This window comes from Brassica napus, chromosome A10, assembly GCF_020379485.1.
Source record: "Brassica napus cultivar Da-Ae chromosome A10, Da-Ae, whole genome shotgun sequence".
NCBI lineage: Eukaryota > Viridiplantae > Streptophyta > Magnoliopsida > Brassicales > Brassicaceae > Brassica > Brassica napus.
The window spans coordinates 601,099-619,512 of NC_063443.1; the positions used below are offsets into that span (position 1 = coordinate 601,099).

At 32.2% G+C, this 18,414-nt stretch overlaps 3 protein-coding genes and 1 long non-coding RNA gene across 5 annotated transcripts; all 4 read right to left on the minus strand.

Annotated features, from left to right (window-relative positions):
* Positions 1–7,303: 7,303 nt before the first annotated feature.
* BNAA10G00980D (protein COP1 SUPPRESSOR 2) lies at positions 7,304–8,835 on the minus strand. Its single transcript, XM_013810925.3, has 6 exons — positions 8,591–8,835; positions 8,268–8,465; positions 8,074–8,197; positions 7,922–7,995; positions 7,678–7,835; positions 7,304–7,590 (listed from the first exon to the last, which is right to left on the minus strand). The coding sequence occupies exons 1-6, from the start codon at positions 8,689–8,691 to the stop codon at positions 7,418–7,420; spliced, it is 828 nt and encodes a 275-aa protein (XP_013666379.1). The 5' UTR covers positions 8,692–8,835; the 3' UTR covers positions 7,304–7,417.
* A 34-nt stretch (positions 8,836–8,869) lies between these two features.
* Positions 8,870–10,264, minus strand: LOC106370926 (germin-like protein subfamily 2 member 2). The gene is made up of 2 exons (XM_013810928.3): positions 10,019–10,264; positions 8,870–9,531 (listed from the first exon to the last, which is right to left on the minus strand). Exons 1-2 carry the CDS (start codon positions 10,128–10,130, stop codon positions 8,987–8,989), a joined length of 657 nt encoding a protein of 218 aa, XP_013666382.1. The 5' UTR covers positions 10,131–10,264; the 3' UTR covers positions 8,870–8,986.
* Positions 10,265–10,775: 511 nt separating this feature from the next.
* LOC106370921 (transcription factor HFR1-like) lies at positions 10,776–13,449 on the minus strand. The gene is made up of 5 exons (XM_022693210.2): positions 13,206–13,449; positions 12,733–13,090; positions 12,503–12,628; positions 12,256–12,321; positions 10,776–11,241 (listed from the first exon to the last, which is right to left on the minus strand). Coding segments are annotated over exons 1-5 (834 nt in total). The 5' UTR covers positions 13,208–13,449; the 3' UTR covers positions 10,776–10,959.
* A 2,076-nt stretch (positions 13,450–15,525) lies between these two features.
* Positions 15,526–17,550, minus strand: LOC106442970. 2 transcript variants are annotated; one of them, XR_002663918.2, is made up of 6 exons: positions 17,111–17,550; positions 16,909–17,011; positions 16,697–16,812; positions 16,247–16,448; positions 16,077–16,171; positions 15,526–15,822 (listed from the first exon to the last, which is right to left on the minus strand). It is a non-coding gene; the product is annotated as an uncharacterized LOC106442970 (long non-coding RNA). The 2 variants fall into 2 exon arrangements; XR_002663916.2 differs by having other exon boundaries at positions 16,909–17,143.
* Between the last annotated feature and the right edge of the window lie 864 nt (positions 17,551–18,414).

An 18,414-nucleotide genomic window follows, 5' to 3' on the forward strand; every position in this document is an offset into this window, starting at 1 on the left:
ACTGAAAGACATTTGTATGCGTTTGTGTTATATATATACATTACAGGTGTCTTAGTGTTTACGTATTTGAATTTTTTTATTTTGTCCCCATATTGCCTAATTATTTGAAAATATATGGTACACGTTAGGATTTTTGAACGCGTTAAATATTATTTTTCAAGGTTCAACAAAATCAGTTTGCTGGACTTGTGTATTTTTGGGTTAAGGAAACTATTACTTTCAAGACTAAATGAATATATCCAAAGAAGAAATATATATAGAAGTTTCTTTTTGGTCGACGTAATAGACTTTTTTCTATCTTTGGTTAAAAAGCGTACTATCTTCATTTTCCATTAAACGATGTCAGTTAGGGGTGGGCATAAGCCGAATACTTGGTATTTTCGGTATACTTAGTACTCGGCTTGGCTTGTACAAGTATTAAAATTTTGGACTTGTATTTGATTTGTTAAAAACGAATATTTATAGTTTCAAGTACTTGCGCAAAATTGATGGATTTGATAGTTACTTGTCTTGTTTTATTACTTGCTACTTGTAAATTATTTACAAATTATTTGATAATTATTGGTAAATTATTTGATAATTAGTTGAAATTTAAAAGTAAATAAATTTATTATATATAAATAATATGTCTTTTTTTATTTTGTCATTGTTTTTCCTATTTTTAGTCATTCGTAAATAGATTAAATTAAAAAAGAAAAATTCCAAAATTCTTATATAAATATATCATTTATGTTTGATTCACTTATAAAAATTGAAATATAAACGAGTTGTTTTACTATAATTTAGGAAAATGTATCTTTGTGCAACTAAAAAATAAATAATAAAACAAATAATTAATTTTATTTTATGATTTTGTATTTGTATGTATTCATAAGTAGTTTAAATAGACTACTTGATATACATCTTGGTCAAAACAAATATTCGACTTTAGAGATCAAGTACCAACCAACCAAGTAGTGAACATAAGCAAATAAAAATTAATTGTAGCCACTCATAAAATACCTATATTTTAATTAACTAATGAAATATATACTAAGTATTTAATAAACCAAATAATATATAACAAATAACTGAATAAGTAAACGATAACAAGTAATAAATCAAGTAATAAACGAAGTAACAAACCAAGTAGCTAAAAAATAAAATGAACTTGATACTTAACTTGTATTTACGAGTAATAAAATCCTCTTACTTGTTACTGGATTTGATTGGAGCAAGTACTTATTTTTTCAAATCTAACCGAGTCAAATAGCGAGTACAAACCGAATATCAAACATTTGTGCCCAGTTCTAATGTCAATTACTCTTATTAATTATATATTCAACTTTTTTTGAGGAAATAATTTTAATCTTTAATATTTTACTATTTTATAAAGTGAAAGTAAAAGAAAATTATCTCGCGAGTAACATCTCTCTCGAATGAGTCATATATACGTTTTTGGTTAAGAAGTCATTATAGATTAGTCCATATTTATTGCAGGAAATGTATATTTCAGTTTTATAACATCGATATGATATATGGTTGAATAAGATGATACGAAACGACCACACTAATTATTTGCTTTTGAATATAAGCATGACACGCGTGTGGAATGGAGCTATCACACTTAAGCTACTACATGTGAGATTAATTTTCTCCTTAATTATGTCAGTGACTCAATTATGTAAGATGGATTATTAAATTTAAATTTCCAACAGAAATAATGATTGACATACGGGAACTTCATACATGTTTTGTGAGTCCAAACTTCACACTGATAAAACTTATACATAGGTTTGTATCTATACTATTATTTGCGAAGTAAATTTTTGCAATGGAGCTCTCACGTTGAAAGTTAAAGTGGTTAATATCGTTTATACCCTTAATGCATAAAATGTATAAATAAATTAAAAAATAAAAACGAAATTTTAATTGATTTTGATTAGATAATTGATTAATATTAAGAATAGTAAGAATTATCCAAAATCTGAAAATATAATTTATCTGAAAAAGTCTTTAAGTAAAAAATTAAAAACATAAATTCTATAACTAAATATTAATTAAATAAAATTATTAAATATATAATTAAAAATAGAATATTGAATTATCCAAAATCTAAAAATATAATTAAAAATATAATTTCTATATATATATATATTGTATTGTTATCTGAAAAAAGTATTTTAGTAAAACGTTAAAAACATAGATTATATAATTAAATATCAATCAAAATTTTTTTTTTAATTATACAATTAAAAACTTTTATTTGCGAAGTAAATTTTCGCAATGGAGTTCTCACGTTGAAAGTTAGAGTGGTTAATATTGTTTAACCCTTAATGAATAAAATGTATAAATAAATTAAAAAATAAAAACGAAATTTTAATTGATTTTGATTAGATAATTGATTAATATTAAGAATACTAAGAATTATCCAAAATCTGAAAATATAATTTAAAAAAGAGATAGCTTCTGTATATATTGTACTGTTATCTGAAAAAGTCTTTAAGTAAAAAGTTAAAAACATAAATTCTATAACTAAATATTAATTAAATAAAACAAAAAAACACACATTACGATATGGACCTTATATTATCATCAAAGTAATTTTTACGATATGTACCTCATCATGTGATAATTTATAAAGTAGCAACGAATCTATGAGTTCAGCAAATTTGCAATTACCTAGTTCAGAATTTTAAGTATATAAACAGTCAACAGTAGTGTGTTGAATATTATATTCATATGATTTAAAAGCCTTTACAAATTTTTATTTTTAAACATACACCAAAAACTTCATGAAAATAAATATCCATTCAGGTTCTCAACCACTTCAAATACCACGAATGCCAAAAAAATTTAATCAAGTGCACGAAAACTATAATATATTTAAAACTACAATAAATACATAAGTTAATGAAAAATCCTTTTTAAAAAATATTATGGATGCATATATAAATATTAAGAGAAATGTATAAAAGGAAATAAAAGTAACAATAACTTGAAGAACAAAATGTATAAGACTAAGAATATTTATGATTTGTGGTCTAAGATATATTCAACTTATTGTCACAAAAAACTTAATAAAAAAATACATACTTTGTTTTAAGAACATTAAAAATCACGCTAAAAATTTTAACATTTTAAGAAATATTATGAATCAATAATATTAATATAAAATTTTATCCGAAAAACTCAGCACTAAATGCATAAACAAAAAAACAAACAAACCCTAAACCCTATAATCCTAAGCATTATTCTAAACCAAACCCTAAACCCAACTTAAACCAAACGCTAAACCTTTTCTACTACCTAAATCCTAAACCCTACCTAAACTTAGACCTTTAACCCTATTGATATTACGTGTATACATACACCAATTAACCCTAATGTGCACACTACCACAATCGAATAGTATGTCGATGTAGCACTTTAGGATCGAATCTACAGAGACCAACGATTACACTTTATCTTTATGAGATCAATACTTAGCTAAAACAATGATGGGGTTTTCAGATTAAGGTTTCGTAACAAGCAAGTAATAATAAGATTAAATTAAAGATTTTAGATGATTAAAATGCTTGTTTAGGGTGGTTTGGTCGGGTGTTAAGCAATTGTGAGCCAAACAATTATTCAAGTTTAATTAAGAGCAAGTCTAGAACTCGGATCACTCAAGTAGAACAGCCCACTGTCGTGGAACTGCCCCCTATGCTGATCGATCTTGATACCTAAACTCTCGTTTGGATCAAGATGCGACAATAAGCAATAGAGATCAAGTCCGATATGTTCACAAAACACCCTAATATCTACTTTCGCTGATTAGGGATGCAATGCTCATTCAAGTTATGTCTTGCAACCTATAACACTTTTGATGAATATATTAAACCTAGAATCAGGCACTAAGTGGTTAACTTGATGCAAGCCTTAAAAACAACAGTGAATGAAGACAATCGATTTATAACTTATTTATGTCAAGCTCACGGATCTAACACCCTAACACCCTAGACTAAGCAAGCTGACTACTCAGCTATGGAGCAAGAAAACACAAAGACAGAGATATAAAGCAACATGAAATATGACTGAAATAAAGTAATAGGGTTCAGGGGGTTCTTCTCAAAATCGAGAGAGATGGCCTTCTCCCTTTACAAAGTAGCAAAATCTCAAGTTTCCAACTCTAAGGTCTGGTTTCTTCTCCAAAAATAGCGTAGAATGTTAGGGAAAAACAGAAAAAAAAAAGATATATTAAAGCCACAGGCGGCTGGAGAAAAAGATAGAGAGATTAGGGCAAATCCCGAAATAGGTTGTAGTTTCCTTAAAAAAATTTGCCGCTGGAACAGGCACTCGGAACAGTCACTCGGGTTGCTCTGCTATCCGGAACAGTCATCAAGACTATTTTGCGTGAAAATCATCAAATTGCAATGTTTTCTGCCTCTTTTGTTCCAGCTGCTCCATCTCCCATCCAATGAAACTCCAGACCTGTAATGACTCGAAAAGGACTAGGAAGACTCGATAAGGACTAGGAAGACTCGATAAAAACTTGAAAACCAATTAAAAAACATATATACAAGATGTATAAAATACCATATATCACTTATCTAACCCTAAACCCTTCATAAACCTAACCCTGATCCCTAAACTCTTCCTACTACCTAAACCCTAAACCTATCTAACCGTAAACCTGCCTAACCCTAAACGTAAACCCTACCTAACCCTAAACCCTATTTAACCCTAACCCCTACCTAACCCTAAACCCTACCAAACCTTAAAACCTAACCCTAAACCCTACCTAACCCTAATTCCTACCTAACCCTAACCCTACATAACCCTAAACCCTACTAACCCTACCTAACCTAAGCCCTACCTAACCTAAAATCTTTCTAACCCTAAACCCTTTTTAGCCCTAAACCCTACCTAACCCTAAACCCTACTAACCCTAAACCCTACCTAACCCTAAACCCTATTTAACCCTAAACCCTACCTAACCCTAAACACTACCTAACCTTAAAACCTAACCCTAACCCTAAACCCTACCTAACCTTAAATCCTACCTAACCCTAACCCTACATAACACTAAACCCTACTAACCTTACCAAACCTAAACCCTACCTAACCTAAAACCTTTCTAACCCTGAACCCTTTCTAGCCCTAACTCCTACCTAACCCTAAACCCTACTAACCTTAAACCCTACTAACCCTAAACCCTTTCTAACCCTAAATCCTACCTAACCCTAAACCCTACCTAATTTTAAACTCTACCGAACCCTAAACCCTTTCTAACCCTAAACCCTACCTAACCTAAACCCTAAAACTGACCTAACCCTAAACCCTGCCTAATTCTAAACCCTACCTAATTTTAAACCCTACTAACACTAACCCTAAACCCTACCTAATCCTAAACCCTACCTAATCCTAAACCCTACTTAGCCCTAAACCCTACTAACCCTATCTAACCCTAAACCCTACCTTCTAAACCATACCTAACCCTAAGCCCTACTAACTCTAAACCCTACCTAACCTTACCCTATCTACCCTAAACCCTTTTTAACCCTAAACCCTACCTAACCCTAAACCTTTCCTAACCCAAAACCCTGCCTAACCCTAAAAACTCTACCTAACCCTAAACCCTTTCTAACCCTAAACCCTACCTAACACACTAAACCCTGCTAACCCTAAACCCTGCCTAAACCTAACCCTAAAACCCTACCTTAACCTAACCATAAATCTCATCTAACCCTAAAACTCTACCAACCTAAACACTAAAAAATAATCTCAAAACTTAAAGCTAAAAAAACCTAAACTCTATCGCTATGTAATTTGTTGTTGTAATATTCAAATAACAAATCTATAGCAGATTTTAAATCTTACATCCATTATTTAATTGCCAAAATATTTTGAAAGTTGTATCTTATGAATAAAAAAGGTAAATTATATTTTAATAAGGTTAAATTTTGGTAAAATAGAATGAAAAACTATTATCATAAATAACTAAAGAATTTTGATGAAATTTGAAAATCTTCGAATCAATAACAATTAATTAGTAATATTTCAAAAACCCTTAAACTATTGTAGCAGTAGAATCTCAAAAAAAAAAAAAAGTTCTCAAACATTTATTTGCCAATAACCATCCTTAAATCTTTGCTCATTCAAAAAAATAATATTCTTTACATAAATTAGAAACAAGTTTGTTTTTTGACTAGAGACCCAAGTTTAAATTATACCACTAAAATATTTTAATATTTAATTGTTCAGAAATAACAAGTTAATGTTCTTAAAACAATAACCATTCTTAAATCTTTGCTCATTCAAAAAAATAATATTCTTTACATAAATTGAAAACAAATTTTGTTTTTTGACTAGAGACCCAAGTTTAAATAATACCACTAAAATATTTTAATATTTAATTGTTCAGAAATATATATATTTATATATTCGAGAGTAGACAATGCATAATGATACTAAATTGATTGCAAGAATTCTTTTTGGAAAACACAATATAACTAATATAGTATTTAAAGAACTTTTCAAAAATTTATGAAAATATTGAAGCCCGCATCGCGGGCAAAACACCTAGTATAGAAATAAAATCGGTGTACCATCCACATTTTCAAAGTGTAAACAAAATTGATTCGGGAGGTACCAAATACAATAACCAAATTCTTTTTCTTTATGGGCCCAATTTTTTAGACTTTTAAAAATGTGGATGGTGCACCGACTTTATTTCTATATACAATACTTATATAGTTTTACCAATAATAAAATACATGAATAAAAGAAATTATTAAAATTTGTCTCCCAAATAAAAAATAGCTTGATCTATTAAAAACATGAATAAATGAAATAGAAAATTTGTTTACACCATGTGAACTGTGTGCAATGAGGTGTAGCTTGGGCCTATCTTGTTCTTAAGTCTCATTCTCATTATTATTGGACCCTTAAAAAAACATTATACTGGGTTTCCTATTAAGAATTTAGACTCAAGGAAACCTGTCTCTATTTAGTTCATCTCAACACTCTAACTTCCTCCTGATGACGTTTTATTGTTTTTATGTCATTTTGTCCCTCCTCAAATAAAAGAGAGTTATCCTATAGGGTCGGATGTAGGAAGTGCAGGTGATATCTCACACGTCACAAGTGTGGATCAAAGGCTCTAAAAGTAACAAATGGGAAACAATGTCAAGAAACTGGGGAGCTAATTGGCCTTAACGGACAAAAGTCTCATCCAAAATTCATACAAGTAATGGTAAGATCAAGACAGCACTAGACGTTGTTCCACCAAATTGACAGTTTGGCCAGAGCTTCAAAAGCAACCTCAACTTCTAAAACCAGATTATAAAAAAAAAAACTTGATTCCTTGAATGAAATGTTACATAATTCAAATATCGGGAGAAAGTTTTTCAAAATATCAAATTGTACATAATCAAAGTATCATCAAGCCTCTCTTTTATCTCCTCATCACACGGTTACGCTCTCTCTTGCGGAACCGTTCCATCATGATCTGGTCAGTTGCAGCTTGTCTGGTATTCCCTGAATCCGTAGCATTATTGTTAGTAGTAGACGGTTTAGGTCCTTCCCCATCAGCTCGAGGTCCTTTATCTTTGTATAACTCGGGATGTTCTGCGTGTTTTAAAAGTTGATCAGTACACGAATCCACAGGCATATCGAACTAACAAATAGAAAAAAAGAGAATTCATAAAGCAAAACCTCTTCTAAGCTTTTCAGCATAATCTTTCCCGCGTTGGAAATAATCTGCACTGTAACTAGACGGAATGTTAAACTCTGATTTTGGCCGACCCGTAAGCCTCTTCTCTTGAAGAAGCTTCTTGGCCGCTTCCGTTTCTTCAATGTTCTTCAGCTTGTATCTAACATTGAAGAACCAAACCATTAGTCTTTGAAACATAGAAAAAACACTTATCATCAATCTATGGAAAAAAGTTATTCATCATACTCTATTGGTAGTTGCACTTCAGCTATTCCAGTAGTCCACTGTGTTGAGCTCTCTTCGGAGCTACGCTTCTTAACCTGAGAAAGTTCGAAGTCTTATAACTCTTGCTACATTCTTACATCAAACACATTAAACCCCTCAAAAGCGAAACTTACTTTAAGATGATCAGGGATCTTATACAACTCATCTTCCACTCGCTTCAACTCATTCTCAACCTCCTCTGCATCCTCAAGACTCTTCCCCCTTTTCTTAGCAAGTTCTTGTTCAACGTACTTTACCCTATTGAATCAAAAACATAAGCATAAACGCTAACAAAAACAAACTCACTAGCTTAAAGATATGCCCTTACATGTTGGGATCTTCAATCAAAACAGCAGTCTCTTGAGCAAAAGTATCCTGCAACACAAGCTCCTCTTTCTCTCCTTCCGCTTCAGCTTTCTCAGCTGTTTTCCCTTTCCCCGTGCTATTCTGCGCCGTGGACAAAGCTGGGATCCCTAGCTTCCTCTCTCTCAGCTTCTGTAAAAACTTCACCTCTTCCAATGCCAATCTGCAAACTCACCAAATCAACCAAAGACCTAAACTTTCTAACTACCCATCAAGCCAATTGAAGAAAACTTATACAACGGAAACAAATAAAACCCCTAAAAACAAGATTTTGAATTCGGAACTGACCTTCGTTTCTCTTCTTCTTCTGAGCTCGCTGCTTTACTTTGCTCATCTTCTTCTTCCTCCTCCTCTAACGGACGTTTCCTGAAATTTCTCTTCGGCGGCATCGCAGAGAGTATCAGCTTCTTCAAATTTGATTGCTTTGAGAGCTGATCGAGACTCTGAGATTTCTATTCAACCGACGAAGAAGACGCTACTTCAGGCTTTGTATTGATTTCTTTAAGTGGGCCTTATTAGGCCCATATTAGGTTATGTTGGCCTAATATATACAGTTTCAGGCCCATCTTAGCTTATAAAGGATAAATTTTATTTTTCAAACCAACATAAACCAGTCAATTACAGTATTAATTTCTTTTTAGTTACATCAACATTCAAAGCTTGAAACATTTACATTTAATTGAATTATTTCTTGGTAGAGAGCCTTTCTTTAATCTTGTCAACCATCTTAGATCCCACCTGAAATGTCTTTGTCAACACATCTTCCGGCAAAGCAGGATCGGCCGCAAAAAGTGTTGCCGCAACAGAAACCGTTCCAGGTAACTGACTATTAAACGCACACAAAACAGATGCCGGAGATTTTCCATTATTCTTTTGAAAATGGACAAGTCCTCTTGGGAAAACAAAAACTTCACCAGTCTTAATGGTTTGTGAGAAAAGCTTGTTTGATGTTGTGATAAACCCAACTTCGAGCTCTCCTTCGAGGACAAAAACGACTTCTGTGGCGCGTGGGTGAGTGTGAGGTGGGTTTAAGCCACCCGGTGCGTAGTCTATACGTGCTAGGGAAACTGAGAGAGTGTTGAGCCCTGGGATCTTCTCCACGTTGGCTCCCGTCACGGCTGAGCCCATTGTGGAGTTTATGACGGCGGGGCTTGAGATTCCAGCGAAGAAAAAGTCGGACGATGTGATGTTTGACATTTCTTTGCATGGGAACCCGTTCAACTTGGTTCCTGCAACATACATATTGGGTCGTTTAAAAAAAAAAAATATTGGGTCGTTTACTATGTAACACAAGGCGTTTAATTTTTTATCCGATGTGATCACTAAACCTCTAGATTCAATTATGAAAATATGTCTTTGACTTACAAGCTACAACCTGACTGATTCTTATGAAGTCAACTCTATTTTGATTTGAGATTCTCACGTCTTTATTTATACAAAAATTGAAAATTAAGACTGGAATTTCACCTAGATGTTTTGATTTTTTGAAAATTTATGAAAGATGAACGAGATATCAAAAAATTTATAGATCCCAAGAATAATTACTAAAAAACATCAAAATTTTATTTATATTAATGGAAATAGTAATATTTTTTTGTTAATCAAGTTATGAAGAATTGAAGATGAACCGGAATATCAGATACAACGACCTAGCCTAACACTTAGTACTTTTGGTGAAAAAAACGAAAAGACAAGAGTACAAGAACTAATATTTACCATGAGATTTATCAGCAACGCAGAGATCTTGAAGGGCATCGGGATCGTATGCATGAATCGAAGCAATAATGCAAGATAGCACGATGGTAATGAAATTTTTTGAATTCATCATGGTTCAAAAAGGTGAAGAATTATATGATTATTGTTTAAAATTTCAAGGAAAGAAGCTCGTGATTCTTTAGAAAATACTACAACTAGCTAGGTTTTTGTCTTGATATTTATAGAACATGGACCATCCGTATTGATCGGCAAGTCATTTGCTTGAGAAAACACACGAAAATTCATCTGTCTTTACCAAACTAAGAAATGTACGTCAAAGCTAAGTAGGTGAAACTATAGCTTTCTGATATATCTTTCACTACAACCAAATCTTAAATTAGACGATACGATATTCGGTATAAGGAGAAATTGTATATATATACGTCAAATATTTATCTTCCAACTAAAAGAAGCATAAGCACCTATTAATTAACGGTTAGTCCAGTTTACTTGGTTCTTTTGTGTAACATTGTCTTTTTATACCCCAGTGGACCCACATTGGACAGACTGAGCTGTGAGCATCGGAAATTTTACTTCTCACTTTTTATGGATATTTGATATAATCCTATTGCTAATCAATTAAAATACAAGTTTAAACACATGACGATCTCAAAACAGTATATCAGATAATAATAAAACCGTTTTATACTCTTTTTGAACACTATAAAACTTTATACAGCACAAAACAGTATGTAAATAACTCAAATGTACAAGATGGTTGGTGCAATGAATCGCTGTAATTAAAACAAATTGGTCAATTCCAGATCCAAATATATTAAATCACATTGTGCATATGTCTTATTTTCGATTTTCTGTTTTTTCCTAATCAAGAACATTTCATACAAACTTTTCTGTAGCAACTTACAGATTATAGTCTTCCACCCATCGTATGGGAAGAAAAATCAAGGAAACTTGGGAAAAGGAACCAAACCGCAAAGACATTGAGTAGAAGAAGCTGGTAATGCTGTTGTAGGAAAGAGAGATTGGTTAGATGTGTGTGGGATTAATAGATTACTAAACGGTGGCAACAGCGAATTCGACGCCGGGATTAACGGTGACGACGTTGTTTGATTCACCAGATTTATACCCTGAGCTATAGCCATCGCCGTCACAAGGTGGTTGTGCATTCCAAAGTTTAATGTCGCTTGAGCAAAATAAGGATTCATCCCCATTATAGACATCACCTGCAATTACAACATTATTTTTACTAGTTAATTTCTGAATTTATAAAATAATAATCAGAGACGACCTTAAAGCCAAGCAAATCAAGCATCCGCTTGCAGCTTCAAATTTTACAGTTAATATAACCTTTAAAAACAGCCAATATTTTAGAAAAAAATACAAAACCAGTCATTTTTTATTTTGCGGTCTTAAGTGAATACGTGAATCTCAGGACCGGTTCTGATAATAATATAGATACATATATTGATGATTAAATGAATGAAAGGGCATTATAGTACAGAAGTGATGCAGTGATTAGCTTATAAAGGTTTCAAATTGAGCTTAGCAGCGAATAAAAGCGGATTGATTGATAAATAAATATTAGCAGTGTATATATTATAGTTTTAATTTTTAATATAAAGGGTGTTACAAAAACAAACAAAGAAATTCAGCAATTAATCATAGAGTATCCTATTCCCTATTTCTCTATGCTTCTTGTTTTTTACTACCAGAACTTGTGATCTCTTTCATTATTATCACACAATTGTTCATACGAGAGATGTTCTAAACTTAAAGCTTATTTCTTATAGATAATACACTTCTTTTATTTCTTGGTTTACTTTCGAACATAAAGTTCCTTATAAGCAAGCACAATATATATGGCATGGATCGTTAAAAGGTCTAATAGTCTAATCGACCACATAAACTTGTGGTGTGACCATTATACATGGTCTTCTTATAACTCCAGTTCTTTATATCCAAGTGGTAAACACCAAAAAGCAGCTTTTTTTTTCATCAATTAGAAATCACTTGATAAAAATAAGAACTTTCATCTATCGGACCGATTGAGATCATATAGCAAGAACAACTAAACGAGTTATGATCGCAAGCTCGCAAGCCTTAACGATCCTTTTTGACACACAATTATCCTAGACGACCACCAACTATATAGAGTATATACATATATATATATATATATATATTTCATATAATCATACATGTATATATATACTGAATAAAGTAGTTAACATATAGACCTGGAGTTGAAGTTGAAGATCTTTCATATACTCAATGGCTTTATCGAGAACAGAAACCGTGTCCTCCTGAAAATCGAAAACAAAACGTACACATCCCACCGGTTATTAGAGAAAAAAAAACGCAACCTAAAGCAAGATTTCTTGAAATATTGAACGATATACACTTTTTTTTTTGAACGATATACACATGATAGATATTTACATATAATATATAAATAGAGAGAGTAATATATAAAAATATACCAACCTTGTGACAATTAGGTAACAGTTTTTGTAGCTTACGCATCTTGTTACTCAACATATCGTTTCTTCTTCCCTTGAAACCTTTTCTTGTCACTGTAGGAACTTCTCTTGTGAACCCCTCCGATTCATCCTATACAGTTTTTATAGAAAAAGGAAAATTAAAAACGGTGAATTTAATATAGTAGTATACATAAGGCAACATGGGAGGTATACGTCGAATATATATCGACTTACATCACTGAAGATCTCGATACGAGACCGTTTTGGCTTCACATGCTTGTTTCTCAAATAATTTTGATTATCTGAAAAGTCATAGGTTTGATGATCATGATGATCACCAGTTTCAGAATGTTCATCAGGGACAGCCAACGTCAAGTCTTTCTCCGAGATTTCTTCTTCTCTATGAATCTCTGGAACAGTTTGAAACTGAATATCAGTTTGATCATGATCAACGTAGCCGTAGCTCGATTTAAAGCCGGTGATGAGACGTTCTTTATCACTTCTTGCTCTTTCTGATATACCCTGATCTTTCACAGCAAGTGATTCAACGTCGTTGTTCCACCCCAGCTCCATGAATCCTTGTTTATTTAACCTGCAGAAAAAAATAAAGTATTAGGTTTAATATGGCATCCACTACCGAAGAAAAGATATTCCAAATCGTAAGACAAGAAACCTAAACTCGGAAACCTCTCCCTAAATATACGTACATGTTAGTTAAAGAGAAACTGGAGATAAAACTTAGAGAAAGTTCGTGTCTGAGGACTTCAGAGTTGTCCAAGAAAATGAAATATCGTTGATTTATAATATAGGAATGGCCGGAGCTGGATGACAGTTGTCAGCCAGTTTAGCGACCCACTTGAGTTAAGCCACGTTCGGTATCATGAATGGTTCTTTTATTTTGAAGAAAAATGATTTTCATTTAAGTACCACCGACAATTTATATATAATGCAATCCGACTAGACTATTATACAATACCTCCTGGGGTTGAAGACATATATATATGTCATTTAGTTAAATAAGTTCTTTAGTTAAGGTTGAATATAATACTTTGGATTTCACAAAAATCGTTTTAAGAAAGGTGTTGTTTTGATTCACTTCCAGACATCCATTGCAATTTTGATATATAACATTTTAATTTGTCTAAAATTAGATTTTGAAAATGCAAAATAAAATATAGCTTAAAGTAATTAAAACGACAATTACATGAAAGTGAAAATATATTTTATATATTAGGGTTCTGTTTATAGTTACATTACACATGCATGCATACAATTTATTTTTTTGAAAAGATTTTTCATCATTCTCAGGTCGTAAGCATGCATCCATACAATGCTTTCATAGATATATTACTTTTAAGTGATCTTCATTATTTACTATTAGGATACAAAATATTCAGTCGTGAGTCGACATACGTCCATTATTTTGACACACATGCATATATAAAAATGTTAATGTATATATAATATCTCTTTGTACGTACAGATAACATTTTGATTTTTAAGAGTTGGTGAGATTTTAATTTATTATTTCGTAATGAACAATGAGCCACGTAAGTCTGTTTTATCCTTTTAATTAGTACTAGGGTTTGGTCCGCCCTACGGGCGGATGAATTTACACTAAAACTATTTTATATTTAAAATATATTTTAATTTTATATATAATTTTAAATTTACTTTATATTGAAATAATTAAATATAATCTTTTTATTCTGAGATTATATTGTAAATTTTGTTAAATTTAATTGGTTTGAATTGAAAAAACCACTAATATATTTATTAGAGAACAAAAAGTATTAAATTAGAAAATAGAATAATTTATATTTCTCCATTTGATTTGTGTTTCAATTTGATATAACTGAAGAAAATTTAAAGTAAGAATGAGTAATATTTTTTATTTTAAGAGTATCTGATTCTAATATTATTATAACAACTAATTTCTTACGTTAATAAATTAATACACCTACCTCTAAGCTAAATCCATTGAAACTTAAATGTAATTTGATGAAATTATAAAAAGTTATATTTTAAAATAATATGTATAAATTGTTTCAATAATGTCTTAGTATATATTATGTAACAAAAAATGATGTTCTTTTAATATATGTTTGTTTCAGTTTATATTATATTTTCAATTTATAATGAAATTTTAAATTTTCAAACGTCAAATTTAAGGATTAGAGAAAGTGATGCAAGAAAATATTACTTATAATTTGTTTTATTTACTATAAGTCACAAACAGTTTTTGGAAAGTGTCAACAAATGTATGTTCGATCTTAAAGAACAACCCAAATGTAATTCTATATATGCTCGTATTATAAAGCACGATACTTTATGCATTATGGTTTTATTTCGTTGATAAATTTGGTTAACCTTTAATCAGATATTTGTGCCTCAGTTGGTTTGGAATTTACATGATTTTATAAATTTTGGAATAAGGTTATTAACCTAAAAGGATAATTAAAGTTTAAGCTGCATAAATAGTGATAATATCCAATCCAAGAAAGCGGTAAGAGTTATAATCTATAATAATAAGGCCAAGTTGAAATCTTAAAGAAAAGGAACAAATTGCATTTATAGCTTAAACATCCACCGAAACAAAGAGATTAAATTAAAAATGTAAAAGATATTAGAGAGTTCAAATTATTAGGGAAAACTATGATAAAGCATTATTTGATAAGCAAAGCGGTGGGAAATTGTTTAATCCAAGTTGGTCTACTCCTGACGTGCCTTCTTCTTCATGCTCTCACCGTTTGATGGTGCCACATCTTTTGCCAACTCTGCAACATCTCCATTGCCATCGGGTCCATGGTCATCCCTCTCGTGCTCAGTTATTATGCATGATACAGTGAAGGTTTGCTGTTAGGAAGTGAAGTTGAACTCGCCCAACTTGAGCTGGAAAGTGAAGTTGAAATCGCCCAACTTAAGCTGGAAACTGAAGGCTTTACCAACTATTTGATCCAAAAATATATTTGAGCTTTCTTTCTTAAGCAATCAAATCTTTTGAGATAGCTTATCTTAGTGGTCAAGGGCTGCTAATACAGTGTGTAAATTAATTCAGTACTCCGTTCTCCCACTCGACAATTACAATATTTTAAACTGATGCACTTCTCTCATAATACAAAGTGTATTTTCCCCATGTTTATGTCTTTTATCATCCTTATTTACGATAGCAAGTTGTTACTTGTTAGCATCCCATGTGTAAAATGTATGAAGTTGGAAATGCCACCGAGAAGCCGCAGAGGAGCCTGAAATGGAACGAAACAGACATTTCTATAGATGTGACACAAAGAGGAAGAAGTGGCGAAGCTCCCCTTCTTTGAAAATCTGAATCAAAATCAAATCCCCAGCCATTAAAAGCAATGTGAGAATGCTGAAAATGTAAAGCACGAAACTGATGGTTGTCAATTTAATCAAGTTTTTAGTTCTTTATTTATGGACAGCAAGAGTTTTCCAACCCAGGTACACAAACATACATCTCTGAACAAACAACAACACAATCTAATCAGCTTAAAAAACGGCTTGTGATTATAGTTTTGTTGTATGTGCTTATCAAAGTTATAAAAGATAGTAGGACTTACATTTTTCTCCATCAACTTCAGAAATAATTTCATTAAGGTCTCTTCCACCATTAATGTCCCTCAGGGACTGCTCCAGGGCTTCCATTGTGATATATCTGGAAACGGAGACCATGATTTGTTGAACTGGTTTTACCTATAATAAATTGTTATGTGATAATTACTGTACTTACCCACTGTTGTCTTTTTCAAAGCGTTGGAAGGCTGAGAATATTCTTTATAGAACTCCCTACTTGCAAGAGTACCAGACGTAGCGTTTTGCTTGGCCATTGGTGGTGCTTTTGATCCGCCTAGCATGTCCTCGTTCTTATTTATTCTTTCACTTTAACTATCGAGTATGTTGATGTGCATTGTTCCGTTACCGTCTCCATTAGCCTATATAAGACAGGGAAAATCAGTTCTTTTGGCATCTTAATATTAATATAAAGATAGCACTCTGCAGGAAAAGAATAGAATTTTAAACCCTCATAAAATCTTTTTTTTTTTGAACACACCCTCATAAAATCTAGTAGTCAATAACAAAAGGTTTCTTGACATGTTCCAAGCAATCTTAAAAACCCCACCGTTTTGCAGCAAAAGAGTCCACCAAAGCGCATATTTTCACCAAATACATGAGAGCTTACACATGGGAAAATGACCACAAGATTTCCATCGGCAGAGCCACACCATAGAAAACGGTCTGTGGCTCTCTGGTTGGATCTCGAAATACTTTACTCTCCTAATCATATTTACCAATTTCCTTCAAAACTCAGAAATGTATATTTGACATGAAATCTAAACCAAAAATATAATATGAGAGGTTACATTGCAAACAGAGAAGGAGATGCGGTCTAACCTGGATTTCTGATGAGTAGTTGTGAACCTTTTCGTACTATTTCTGAAGTTCAGGATATCGTATTTTTCTGCGGACCTTTACTTTGTGTCTTACATGTGATTAACTGTAAACAGAAACATAGAAGATAGTAAACCGCAGCCACCAATCAGGAATTTTTGTAAGGTAATGAACAAATAGCTTTTCAAAGAACTCTAGCTCTAACATGTTCTTGTGCTTCGCTGGCCCTCGCCGTAATTATGGTCATCTTGCAGCAAACTATGATAGAAACTATCTAGTAGCTTGCTTACTGAGACACAAAGTAACTGGCATCAAATATTTTCCATCACTATACAGAAACCAAATAAAAGGGTTTTTTACAATTCTGTTCTAAAATTAACAACCTGCAACTAAAAGATTACATCAGCACACAAAAGTTACAGCTTTTTAATACAGGACTAACACCTTAAGTGAATCACCAGCGACTACTTTTTCTTAATCATCCAACCCCACAACAAATTGGAACTTTGTTTTGTTAAGAGATTTGTAATAATTGACAGACGACCAAATAATTTGTATTTACAGATCAGACCAAGCTGATTTCATCAATCAAACTACTCATCGCGGAAATTTCACTACACAGACTCGTTTCTTTTTTTCACAAAGTTATTGATTCAAACGTCATAGTTAAGCTGAACGTAATTGGGGTGAAAATGGTACCTGGGAGATAAGTCACCAGCAGCAACTTCTCTCTTCTGCGCTTCTGCTTCAACAGCATCTCAAGGCCAATTAGGAGGCCTCCTGTCACAATGTTTAGGGTTTCTTCATATTCACGTCCAGGAAGAACGTCGTTGAGAAAAGAGAGAAGTCGGAGCCGTCGATGATGATCCGTCTTTGAATTGGCTATTGTGTTTGCTAGGAGTCGCAGCCGCCAGTTTTTCCCCGTTTTTTAATGGGTAAAGGGAAACTGAGATAAGGTTAGAGTTTCATGCTGGAAGATGAGAGAGACGAAGAGTCGAAACAAAGATATGAATATTAGCTGATTTGTATATTAGAATGAGCTGGCAAACACTGATTGGCTTGAATATTTAATCTGACGTGGATAGTTTAGAATTGGAGGATATCCAACTTTTAGTATAGTATAGATTTTCAGTAATCATTATCCTTCATCTTTAAATAGTCGTCGTTATACTTTATCTGTGTAATATCAGATGTCCAATCGGCTATAAGATTAGCAAAAAAGTCTACCGTCTCTGTTTATCTGAGATAGTCGACCAATGACCACCACAACTTTTCATTTAGTCGATAAATGTTTTATCATAAACAAATGCTTAATAATAAGCGACGAAATGAAATACATATGAATAGTTATAATATTGCTTAAATGAAAGTAATAAGTTAGAGAAAAATTCGAAGTTCCCAACGAAAACTATTCGTGAAAAAGATAATGAAAAATAGTATTAACTAAATCTATTGAAAATAAATATATGGATCTATTTTATCATGTCTTTATGTGTGCATGGTTATGAT